The sequence below is a fragment of the Bombina bombina genome, chromosome 1 (genome assembly GCF_027579735.1).
Source record: "Bombina bombina isolate aBomBom1 chromosome 1, aBomBom1.pri, whole genome shotgun sequence".
NCBI classification, from domain to species: Eukaryota; Metazoa; Chordata; class Amphibia; order Anura; family Bombinatoridae; genus Bombina; species Bombina bombina.
In genome coordinates, this window is record NC_069499.1 from 605,621,636 (window position 1) to 605,634,696 (window position 13,061).

General features: G+C 40.1%; 1 protein-coding gene across 3 annotated transcripts in view; it reads right to left on the reverse strand.

The window, feature by feature from the left end:
* CSTF2 (cleavage stimulation factor subunit 2) overlaps positions 1-13,061 on the reverse strand; it is a 42,903-nt gene that overhangs the window by 16,557 nt on the left and 13,285 nt on the right. For 2 of the 3 annotated variants that reach the window (XM_053698967.1, XM_053698968.1), the window contains exons 9-10: positions 7,100-7,159; positions 6,549-6,690 (exon numbers count right to left, since the gene is read on the reverse strand). In XM_053698967.1, coding sequence (XP_053554942.1) covers positions 6,549-6,690; positions 7,100-7,159 — 202 coding nt within the window. The remainder of the gene's footprint in view (positions 1-6,548; positions 6,691-7,099; positions 7,160-13,061) is intronic. The other variant, XM_053698969.1, reaches the window with a different exon arrangement.

Here is a 13,061-nt window from a genome sequence, read left to right on the forward strand (position 1 = left end):
GCAGAGGTTTATGTAAAAATAAACTGTCTGAAAATACAGGGCGGGCCGTGGACTCACTGTGTCAAGAAAGAAACAAATTTATCAGGTAAGCATAAATTTTAATTTTCTTTCTAATGACACAGTGAGTCCACGGATCATCATTATTACTATTGGGAATCAATACCCAAGCTAGAGGACACGGATGATAAGGAAGGGAGAAGGCAGTTAACCTAAACAGAAGGCACCACTGTTTGAAGAACATCTCTCCAAAAACAGCCATAGCTGAAACAAAAGTATCAAATTTGTAAAATGTAGAAAAAGTGTGTAAAGATGACCAAGTAGCAGCCTTGCAAATCTGTTCCACAGAAGATTCATTTTTAAAGGCCCAAGATGAGGAAATAGCCCTTGTGGAATGAGCCGTGATTTTCTCAGAAGGCTGCTGTCCAGTAGCCTCATATGCCAAACGAATAACACTCCTCAATCAAAAAGAAAGAAGTAGACGTAGCTTTTTGACCTTTGCGGTTTCCAGAAAACACAACCAACAAAGAAGAAGACTGACGAAAACCGTTAGTCGCCTGCAAAAAAATACTTAAAAGCAAGAACCACATCCAGGTTGTGCAACAAACGTTCCTTATGAGAAGGAGGATTAGGACACAAGGAAGGAACAACAATTTCTTGATTAATATTCCTATCCGAAACCACAGGAAGTACGCAGAACTACCTTATCATAATGAAAAATAAGGTAAGGAGACTCATACTGCAGCACTGAGAGCTCTGAAACTCTACTAGCCGCAGAAAAAGCAACCTTCCAGGATAACAATTTAATATCCAAAGAATGCATAGGTTCAAACGGAGCCTGCTGAAAAACTCTAAGAACCAAATTAAGATTCCATAGGGGAGTAGAGAACTTAAACAAAGGCCGGATTCTAACCAAGGCCTGACAAAAAGACTGAACATCTGCCACATCCGCCAAACGCTTGTGCAACAAAATAGATAAAGCAGAATTTGACCCTACAGGGTACTAGCAACTAAACCCTTCTCGAGACACTCTTGGAAAAAAGACAAACTCTTAAGAATTCTAACTCTATTCCAAGAATAGCCTTCAGATTCACACCAATAAAGATATCTACGCCATATCTTATAATAAATTCTTCTAGTCACAGGCTTGCGAGCCTGAATCATAGTCTCACTAACCGAATCAGAAAACCCACGCCTAGATAGTATCAAGCATTCAATCTCCAAGCAGTCAGCTTCAGAGAAATGAGATTTGGGTGAAAAAAAGGGCCCCTGAAGTAGAAGGTCCTTCCTTAACGGAAGACTCCAAGATGGAAGAGATGATATCTCCACCAGATCCGCATACAAGATTCTGCGAGGCCATGCCGGAGCAAAGAGAATCACTGAGTCCCTCTCCTGTCTGATTCGATCAATGACTGGTGGAAGGAGAGCAAACAGAGAAAACACATACGCTAGACTGAAGTTCCAAGGAACTGCCAGAGCATCTAACAACACAGCCCGAGGATCTCTTGACCTCAACCTGAATCTTGGAAGCTTAGCATTCTGACGAGAAGCCATGAGATCCAATTCCGGCTGCCCCCACTTGAGAACCAAGTTGGCAAACACCACCTGGTGAAGTTCCCACTCCCCCGGATGAAACGTCTGTCTGCTCAGACAATCCGCCCAATTGTCCACCCCTGGAATGTGGATCACAGACAGACAGCAATTGTGGATCTCTGCCCACTGAATAATCCTGGCTACCTCTGACATGGCTAAGGAACTCCAAATTCCTCCCTGGTGATTGATGTAAACCACTGACGTTATATAGTCCAACCGAAACTTGATAAACTGGGCTGAAGCTAACTGAGGCTAGGCCAGAAGAGCATTGAAGATTGCCCTCAGCTTTAAGATTTTCATGGGAAGAAGAGATTCCTCCCGAATCCATATACCCTGAGCCTTCAATGAGCCCCAGACAGCAAAACAACCCAGCAGACTGGCCTCCGTGGTCACAATCACCCAGGAAGGACTGCGAAAGCAGGTTCCCTGGGAGAGGTGTTCCTGAGACACCCACCACAGAAGAGAATCTCTTGTCACATAATCCAGAATGATTCGCGGAGACAGATCCGCATAATCCCCGTTCCATTGTCTGAGCATGCACAACTGCAGAGGCCTGAGAAGGAACTGAGCAAATGGTCTGATGGTGTCAGCTATGGAGATCATTCCGATTACCTCCATACACTGAGCCCCTGGCGGCCGAGAAGAGGACTGAAGGGCAAGACAAGAGTTGAAGATCTTTGTTCTTCTGGCTTCTGTCAGAAAAACCTTCATCTCCAGAGAATCAATAATAGTTCCCAAGAATATCACCCTTGAAGATGGAAATAAGAAACTTTTTTCTAAATTCCCCTTCCATCCGTGGGAGCGCAGAAAAGACAACAACAACTCTGTGTGGGAGATTGCTTGTTGAAAAGAGGACGCCAGAACCAGAATATCGTCCAGATAAGGCACCACTGCAACACCCCGCAACTGGAGAACCGCTAACAACGCTCCCAAAACCTTTGAGAAAAGGCCGTTGCCAGGCCAAAAGGAAGTTCCACAAACTGAAAATGGTTGTCTAGGAACGCAAACCTCAGAAACTTGTGATAATCCTTGTGGATAGGAATAAGTAAATACACATCCTTTAGATCCACAGAAATCATGAACTGACCTTCCTGAACCAGAGGAAGAATGGAGCGAATAGTGTCCATCTTGAAAGACGAAACTCTGAGAAACTTGTTTACACTCTTGAGGTCTAGAACAGGTCTAAAAGTTAACTCTTTTTTGGGAACCACGAACAGATTGGAATAAAATCTCAGACCCTGTTCCTGAATTGGAACAGGAACTATCACACCCAGGACGGACAGATCCTGAACACATTTTAAAAATGCCTCTCTTTTTAGTTAAATTTTTTTTATTGAAATGAATCAGCACACATCCAACATCGTACATAAACATTGCGGTAAGTATTAAGAGAATAAGGATGTTATGGGAAGGCGAAGATCCAAACATTTTTGTGATACAATGTACATACAAGGATGGAGAACTAGATATAACCGTTAAGATTAGGTGAGGGGGAAAAGGGGAAATTGAGAAATTGTCCAGCCTCGGGGTTATGGTAAAAAAAAAATGGAGTTTTATTATTTTCAGGAGGGAACACTGAGCATTTATATTCATTCTAATTGGATCTCTGTGTTTTGAGGTATTCGTCCCATATTGCTTGTATTGTTATAAAAGTATCAGTGTTACCTCTCTTATAGACGGAATACTCTTCTAACTCTAGTAGCTTGGTTACCTTGGCCCTCTACATTCCCAGAGTGGGAACATCTCTTACTTTCCAGTATCTGGCAATCAGGACTTTCACACTATTAGTAAATATTCGGAACAAGGGGAGAAGAGATTTAAAAGGGAGCCTAACGGACCTATTAAGCAACCAAATGAGGGGGTCAGGCGGCAGGGTCACATGCAATATATTTCCAACCTCATCTATTATCTCGTACCAGAAGTGGATTAGCTGTGAGCACCACCACCACATGTGTCCCATGCCACTCCCCATGTGGCCACATCTCCAACATTTATTATTGGTACTGGGGTATAACCGGTGTAATTTCCGTGGAGTTAGATACCAACAGTGTAGTAAAAAATGCCTCTCTTTTTATCTGGTTTACAGATAACCTTGAAAGATGGAACCTGCCCCTGGGAGGAAAACTTTTGAACTCTAATTTGGTACACTACGTCTACCGCCCAAATATCTGAAATATCCCGAACCCAAGCCTGAGCGAACAGGGAAAGTCTGCCCCCCCACAAGATCCGTTCCCGGTCCGGGAGTAGACTCTTCACGCTATCTTTGATTCAAAGACAGGCTTCTTAGACTGCTTCCCCTTCCTCCAAGCCTGATTGAACTTCCAGGAGGACTTGGACTGTTCCTGCTTGGCAGAGGAAGGGAAAGGCTTGTCTGAAAAGTTTTGAAAGGAACGAAAATTACTCTAGTGTCCCTTAGACTTGTTTCTCTTATCCTGAGGGAGAGAATGTCCCTTACCTCCCGTAATATCAGAAATAATCTCAGCTAAGCCTGGCCCAATCAAAATCCTACCCCTGTAAAGAATAGACAAAAGTTTAGACTTTGACAACACATCCGCAGACCAGGACATTAACCATAAAGCCCTGCGAGCCAGAATAGCAAAACCAGAAATGTTTACACCCAATCTGATGACCTGCAAAGAGGCATCCGTGATAAAGAAGTTTGCTAACCTAAGCCTTAATCCTATCTTGGATTTCATCCATAGGTGCATACGTCTGAATAGAATCAGACAAAGCATCAAACCAATATGCTGTCACACTGGTAACAGTAGCAATACACACTGCAGACTGCCATTCCAGACCCTGGTGAACATAAATCCCTTTAAGCAACGCCTCCAAATTTCTATCCATATGATCCTCAAAAGAACAACTATCCTCTATGGGAATAGTGGTCCTCTTAGCCAAAGTGGAAATCGCTACTTCCCCCTTAGGAACCGTCTGCCAAGACTCCATAACCGAGTCAGCAATAGAAAACATCTACTTAAAAATCGGAGAAGGGGAAAAAGGAACCCCAGGCTTCTCCCACTCCCGTGCAATAATCTCAGAAGCACGGTCAGGAACAGGAAAAACCTCCACCTCTGAGGGAACATTAAAAAACTTGTTAAGTTTACTAGATTTCTTTGGAATAACTACTAATGTAGTATCAGAGTCCTCCAAAGTAGCCAAAACCTCCTTAAGCAGTGTCCGGAGGTGCTCACGCTTAAGTCTAAAAGTTACCACTTCAGAATCAGAAGAAGGAACCATACTATCAGAGTCTGAAATTTCCACCTCAGACGCCATGGAAGAATCTCCCCCCTCAGAGCAATGGGAAGAAACATTCATTCAACATAGCCATACCTGATTCAGATACCTTCCTCACTGAATCCTTATATCTCCTTTTACGCTTCCCCTGTAACGCAAGAAAAGCCGCCAGGACATGAGTTACCTCAGAGAATATCTGGGTAGCAATGTCCTGCAAAGAAACTCCAATTGGAGTAGAGACACTGGGCACTGCATGCGATGACACTGAAAAATTGGACACACAAAGAGAAAGCTGCGGCATATTCTGGACAGGAGACCCCTGAACAGCATCCACCTTCGCCAATGATGGCTCAGAATCAAAAATCTTACCCTTATACTGTAATGTCCCCTCAATACATGAGGAACAAATTGGAGGTTCCATTAGAGTCAAAACACAAGCTGCATGTAACAATCTGCAAAGCCTCTTCCCATCTTTACCAAAAACAAATCAAACTGGCTTCCAAAAATTTGAAAATAAAAAAACGTTACTGTCCCTTTAAATTTTAAAATGCAACTTTTTTACTTCAGAAAAATACGATTGCTTTTAAAGCTAAAAAACCCCTTCAGGCAGCCTCCTTACCTCAACAGACCCTGCTGAGGTGCCTACCTGACCCCCTGAAGCCAGAAAATACTCCTGATGGTCCAGACCCAGCAGCCTTTGAAAGGAAATGCAAACCGCAAAAAAAGCAGACCTTAGCTCCCAGAGAACCTCCACACACCGGAACAAACAAGGAAGTGATCCGCAAAAACACCAAACAGAATTGCTGCCTCAGAATAAGCCCCTCCCATTCGTGGGCGTCACTAAAAGTGCGTCTTCCATTGCTATTTTCCTTATAGAAAAAAGCCGGTTAAAAAAAGTGTCACACAGTGCCCAAATACTGCCCAAACATAAACCCACACTGGTTTAACAGTCCCTATACCCATCAAAGTGCCAAACTCTCTAAATAAAGAAAATAAAAACCGGCACTTACCTGAGTCAAATCTGCCTGGCAGCAGGGCAGCTCACAGATATGGAAAGGCTTCCTCCCCCCATAGACCCGTGGAACTAATGAAGGACTGACTACTCTTAATCAGGCATTACGGATAGGGCAGCACCAAACATGGAAGGCACAGTGAAATTAAAAATCCCACCAGTTTCCAAGTGCTCAAAAGCCACCACAACTCTACTGAAGAGACTGATGTGGAACACAGCTAGACACCAGTAAAAAACAGAACAACCAGCTATGCTATTAAAAAAAAATTAAACTCTTGATTGAAGAATCTTCAAACACCTAAAAACATTACCACCTCCTTGCTGAAAACAAAGAGAATGACTGGGGATTGTGGGTAAGGGAAGTGGTATTTAACAGGTTTGCTGTGGTGCTCTTTGCCGCCTCCTGCTGGTCAGGAGTGATATTCCCAATAGTAATGATGATCCGTGGACTCACCGTGTCATTAGAAAGAAAATATGGTATCCTTTAGTCTATATTTCGCAGATTCACAGTTTAATTTTTATAGGATTTGTTCTTATACAGGGCATATTGTTCAACAGTTATAGAGATGTATAAGTCAATAGAAGAGATTCTTCTTTTTTATTTTTCATAGAACTCAGCAAGATCCTACTTGGTTAATTCTGCATTTAGTAGATGTATAACTTCCAATGTATAAATGCAATGTTACTTTAGGAATTTTCTTCCTCTTACCTGGGTGGCTGCTCATCACTAGTGACTGTGAGCAGAGTCCCTCCACGAGGGTCATTGGGTCCATCTCCCAGAAGGCCACGGGGTGGGATACTGGGAGCTGGGGGACCTCTCTGGATTGGAGCACGGGGGTCAGGAATAGGAACTGTAAATTAAGCAAAACACTGTTTGAGGTTATTGGAACCTGCACATAAATATAAGTATCAAAAGGTCTCTACAACTTATACTAATGGGCAGTACTTTTAAAAGCTGTATGTGTGCGTACGTGTGTTGGTGTGCATATATATATATATATATATATATATATATATATATATATATATATATATATATATATATAAAAAAAACACACACTTACACATATATTATATATTTATTTATATACACATACACCATATGTTGGACGATCTCCATGATATGTCATTTACACTACAGGAAAGCTACAGATGTTTTGCCATAGTATATGTTTCATGCATATGCGTGTCACTAATAGGATTTGACAAAACTTTACAGTAGTTGCAATGCAGAGTGCTTTCTCCATGCACAACAGATACCTGGTACTCTCTCTATAGGAGCGGACCCTGAGGGGGCTGCAGGAGAGTGCTGCAGGCTCCCTGCCACGGATAGCATGAAAAGACAGAAGAAGAGAGAAGTCAGGGATATGATGTACTAAAGAACTCGTTACATATGGTTCAGTATCAGAGCTTTAGGTATTTAGGCCAGGAATAGTGGAGTGTTCATTCTACAGGGCAGTATTTCAATATGTATTTTATCTATATAGGATTAATGGGGCATAAAACCCACATTGATCTTCTCATAATATATGCAATATATTTAATAAATTAATCTCTGAACTGAAGATTAGAGTTTGGGTTCTGTGGTGTATAACCCCCCCTCCCCCTCAGGGCTACACAAAAAACAAAAACCCACAAATGCACCTGATGAAGTCACACTATAAAAACTGCATAGACAATATACACTGACCTAAAATTGATGTGGTGCAAAGTCTAAATTAAAAAAAAAAATGCAAAAAAGGGAAATCCTGATGATTAACCCCTTAAGGACAATGACATTTTTTACATTTCTGCGGTGTTTGTGTTTAGCTGTAATTTTCCTCTTACTCATCTACTGTACCTACACATATTATATACCATTTTTCTCGCCATTAAATGGACTTTCTAAATATACCATTATTTTCACCATATCTTATAATTTACCATAAAAAATATTATAAAATATGATGAAAAATGGAGACAAAAAAAAACACACTTTTTATAACTGACCCCCAAAATCTGTTACACATCTACAACCACTAAAAAACACCCAAGCTAAATAGTTTCTAAATTTTGTCCTGAGTTTAGAAATACCCAATGTTTACATGTTCTTTGCTTTTTTGCAAGTTATAGGGCAATAAATACAAGTAGCACTTTGCTATTTTCAAACCATTTGTTTTCAAAATTAGCGATAGTTACATTGGAACACTGATATCTGTCAGGAATCCCTGAATATCCCTTGACATGTATATATATTTTTTTTAGTAGACAACCCAAAGTATTGATTTAGGCCCATTTTAGTATATTTCATGCCACTATTTCACCGCCAAATGCGATCAACAAAAAAAAAAATTGTTCACTTTTTCACAAACTTTAGGTTTCTCTCACTGAAATTGAACTTGTGCAATTATGGCACAAATTGTTGTAAATGCTTCTCTGGGATCCCCTTTGTTCAGAAATAGACATTTATCGCTATGGCATTACTTTTTGGTAATTAGAAGGCCGCTAAATGCGCACTACACTTGTATTAGGCCCAGCAGTGAAGGGGTTAATTAGGTAGCTTGTAGGGTTAATTTTAGCTTTAGGGTAGCGTAGTAGACAACCCAAAGTATTCATCTAGGCCCATTTTGATATATTTCATGCCACCATTTCACCGCCAACTTCGATCAAATAAAAAAATTTGTTCACTTTTTTACAAACTTCGGGTTTCTCACTGAAATTATTTACAAACAGCTTGTGCAATTATGGCACAAATGGTTGTAAATGCTTCTTTGGAATCCCCTTTGTTCAGAAATAGCAGACATATATGGCTTTGGCATTGCTTTTTGGTAATTAGAAGGCCGCTAAATGCCGCTGCACACCACACTTGTATAATGCCCAGCAGTGACGGAGTTAATTAGGTAGCTTGTAGGGTTAATTTGAGCTTTAGTGTAGAGATCAGCCTCCGACCTGACACATCCCACCCCCTGATCCCTCCCAAACAGCTCTCTTCCCTCCCCCCACAATTGTCCCTGCCATCTTAAGTACTGGCAGAAAGCCTGCCAGTACTAAAATAAAAGGCTTTTTTTAATAAAAAAAATAAATAAAAAAAAAAATAATAATAATAATAATAATAATAATATATATATATATATTCTGCTGTGAAGGATCCCCCCTAGCCCCCAACCACTCTGATCCCCCCCAAAGAGCTCTCTAACCCTGCCCCAACTATTTGCCACCATTTTCGGTACTGGCAGCTGTCTGCCAGTACCCACTTAAAAAAAATAAAAAAAAAGCCACATTTGTTTGCAAATACCTACTTTTTCTGTAGTGTAGCTGCCCCCCTCCATACCCTACCCCCTCCCAGATCCCTTTTGAATTCCCCCCCCCCTCCTCTGCCACCCACCACCCGCTCCCACCACTTAACTAACATATTTAAAACAGATTGCGGGTGCGCACTCCCGACAGCTGGCCGGACATTTACCAGTGATAGGCCGCCCACCCACCTCCCTGCAATGGCTCCCACCCACTAACGATCAGCACCATCGCTGGCTGATGCAGAGAGGGCCACAGAGTGGCTATCTCTGCACCGGTGTGCAAAAAAAGGTATTATACCTTGAAAGCGGCTGGAAGCGATCAGGGTTGCTTCCAGCCGCTTTAAACCCCTGACGTACAGGGTACCTCGTTGGTCTTTAAAGACAAGTTTTTGTATGACGTACTCTGTACGATGTGAGTCGTTAAAGGGATACTGAACCCAAACTTTTTCTTTCATGATTCATATAGAGCATGAAATTTTAAGCAACTGCTAATTTACTCCTATTATCAAATTTTCTTCGTTTTCTTGCCATCTTTATTTTAAAAGCAGGAATGTAAATCTTAGCAGCCAGACCATTTTAGGTTCAGAACCATGGATAGCGCTTGCTTATTGGAGGCTTATATTTACCCACCAATAAGCAAGCATAACCCAGGTTCTCAACCAAAAATGGGCTGGCTCCTATGCATCACTCCTGCCTTTTAAATAAAGATAGCAAGAGAACAAAGAGAAAAAAATGATAATAGGAGTAAATTAGAAAATTGCTTAAAATTGCATGCTCTATCTGAATCATGAAAGAAAAAAAAAAAGGTTGTTTAGTGTCCCTTTAACTTGTTCCCAGGAGCACCGCATAGAATAAAAACAATTCCATACAAAATGAGTAAATATCTAACAATGACACCAGCTCAAAGGTGACATCTACAGGATGCATGAAACATTGCATACTGTAAACCTACAAATGTATAGTAACTAATGTTAAAAGCTGTATAAAAGATTTATAAGCAGTGCTCTTGTGGTCACTTATTTACCAATGTCACCAGCTAAAGATGAATCATTAACGGTCTACTGGGAAAAAGTGCCTTTAAAGGGCTAATTAAGCAAAAATAGTTTGCATAAAAAAAAATATTTATAAATTGCTGCCAAGTATTTTAAAATGATTATCAACAATAAGCAAAATTAGTTACATTGCTGCCTGATCCACCTCCCTTTATCAGTGTTTAACATCAGAAACACAGGCATTGTATTTTAACGGAGTTCACAGGAGCTTATTTGCTTCTAGGCGTGCTCCAGCAGATAATGACCGTTACATTCTGCATTCTACCAAATCAATGGTGGATATATATGCAGCCATAAAAGGAATTGTGTGGTGGGAGTTAGAGCTGCACAATTCAGAAACTTAAAGGAAAGGGTTAATGGCGCAGCACTGCAGTATAAATTTGCAGGTAAAGTAATTAAAGTACATATATTTTGTCTCTATCCCAAGGAGAAATGCATTCGGTGTCCTAAAAGCAAACAGGATAACATGCTTGTAAGCAAATGGCAGCACCTGAGAATACAATGCTTTATTTGCATTGTGTAATGCAGAGGACACAACTATTCTTTTAGCATGTTTAAAAAATGAATGAATCGAGAGAGAAAGAAATAGGTTTATACATAAATATTACACAGCTCTCGGGCAGCCAATGGGTTAACCTTGTTGCCAAACTCTATATTATAAATATATATATATATATATATATATATGCAAAAATTACATTAATCTGTCTATTGGACAATTTACTAAATGCAGTTCTCTCTTTCATTCGTGGAATGAAAATCTAAAGTGTTCTATTCACCATTTTCATTTTGCCTATTATCCATATTGATTTATAAGTCTGTAAACCAAAGTAGCTGACAATCAATTAACTTCCTAGCTTTCCCTTATCACTTTGCATAACCCTGAATACTAGTGATAACTATTTCATAAATAACCTGGCAAATACACATCTCTAAAAAACTAACTGGTCCAATTAGAATGTTATATTTAATATTCTGCTGTGTTCCCAAATGCTCAACTAGTTTTGTAGCTAAAAATAAAGATTACAGAAATTCCAAGTTACCTTAGGTTACAATAATATCAAATGTTTGTGAAGTGCCTTTTGTTCAGGTTTCTACCTTTTCACAGAAACTAGAAACCAGTTTGACATTATCTACACCTCATACAACTTCACTAACAATATTTTTTCGGTTATGTCAGGTACAGCATTTTATATTTTTGTTGACTGAGCTCCATTACATCAGATTTTTTTTTTTCCCCTCTAACAAAGCAAAGGTTCTCAGAAGACCTGGTCTTCAAAGATTAAAACAAGACTAAAAGCAATGACTTAAAAGGGACAAGAAACACTATTTTTACTTTCATGATTCAGATAGAGAATACAATTTTAAACAACTTTCTAATTTACTTCTATTTAATTTAATTGATTATCTTGATATCCTTTATTGAAGAAGCAGCAATCCACTACTGGGAGCTAGCTGAATGCATTCGGTGAGCCAATAACAATGCATATATGTGCAGCCACCAATCAGCAGCTCCTGAGTCTACCTAGGTATCCTTTTCAACAAATATCAACAAAATTAGGTAATAGAATTTGTTTTAAAAAGCTGTTTAAAATCACATGCTCTGACTCATGAAAGAAAACAATTGGTGTCCCTTTAAGTTACATAAGTAGTCTTGCATTTATTTACATCCTTAAACTTTCTTTCAATGCCTCTCATAAATCCTCTACATTTGCGTAGACTTCCGGTGGGAGGCACTCCAAGATGGCCACTACTCTGTAATGCTCTTTGCATGTTATCCATTATGAAGTCTGTGGCTACAAAATCTGCTATCCGTACCTCTCTTGGCAACCTCTGTGCCCGAGAACTCTACTAATTTAAGACAAACCAACTCTTGGTCCTCGAGAAGACATATAATCTTGCTAAAGTTGTGTAAATTTCTGTTAAATCTTTGCACTAGCCACACTGCAATATGGAGCTTCCTAAGCAGAATGTAGAGCAATGTGGAAACCGCTATTTGATTCCCTTCAATCGTCTATGGACAAAGTCTTACAAGAGCAGAGACCGCATAGAGAAACTAGGCATGCAAAGAAGACTGTTGAGAGTTACTCTGAGTGTCATGTGGGGCCTACACAACTGTTAAGTTCAGTTTACACCGATACTGAGCATGAACTCATGCCAAGACAGCCCACTTGATTTTTTTGCAGAGGCATCTTTGGATAGCAGAGGAAGAATAGTAATGGATGCCAAACTCTTCTTTGCTGAAAAAGAACCTTTCAATTACCTTTACCTATACTCCTCTACATTGTGTTATAGTATATACAGCTACTTCTCCCTGGTCAGCTACCTCTGTGGCCGGCAAAGCTTCGTAGCTGGGATCGCTTTTCTACGCTTGACAGGGCAGTTCTGGCTTGCAAGTGAACAATCATGGCTCTACACTGTTACTAGAGCCTTTAAATCCCTTAACAGGTGTGATTCTGGGGGGAATCTCTTCGTAACGAACTTATGCAGCACATGGCTAGCAACCGGTATCAACGTAAAGACAGCTTGGACACTGTTGCTGAAGCTTTAAATTTTCACTGTAATCATACTCAGTTATTCAATATTATAGCGTTTCTTGTTCTAGGCATCAAGATTTAGGAACTTTTGGGTCTCCTGCCTTATACATAAGCAAGGTTATGTTTATGTTTTACCATTACTCTCTATGAAGCCGTTCTGGATTGTACCAGTTTTTCTTTTCAGTTTGCAGTCATAGGATTATGTTTCCAAGGTGCGGCCCCGTTGGCTGTTCATTAGTTAAAGGGACATTAAACACTAAACACATGCTAGATAGAATGATGCATTCAAAGAAAAGATTAGTCCATGAGTAACATGTAGATGTATTTTTTAAAGTTTCATTAGTTGTTAAAAAAGTGA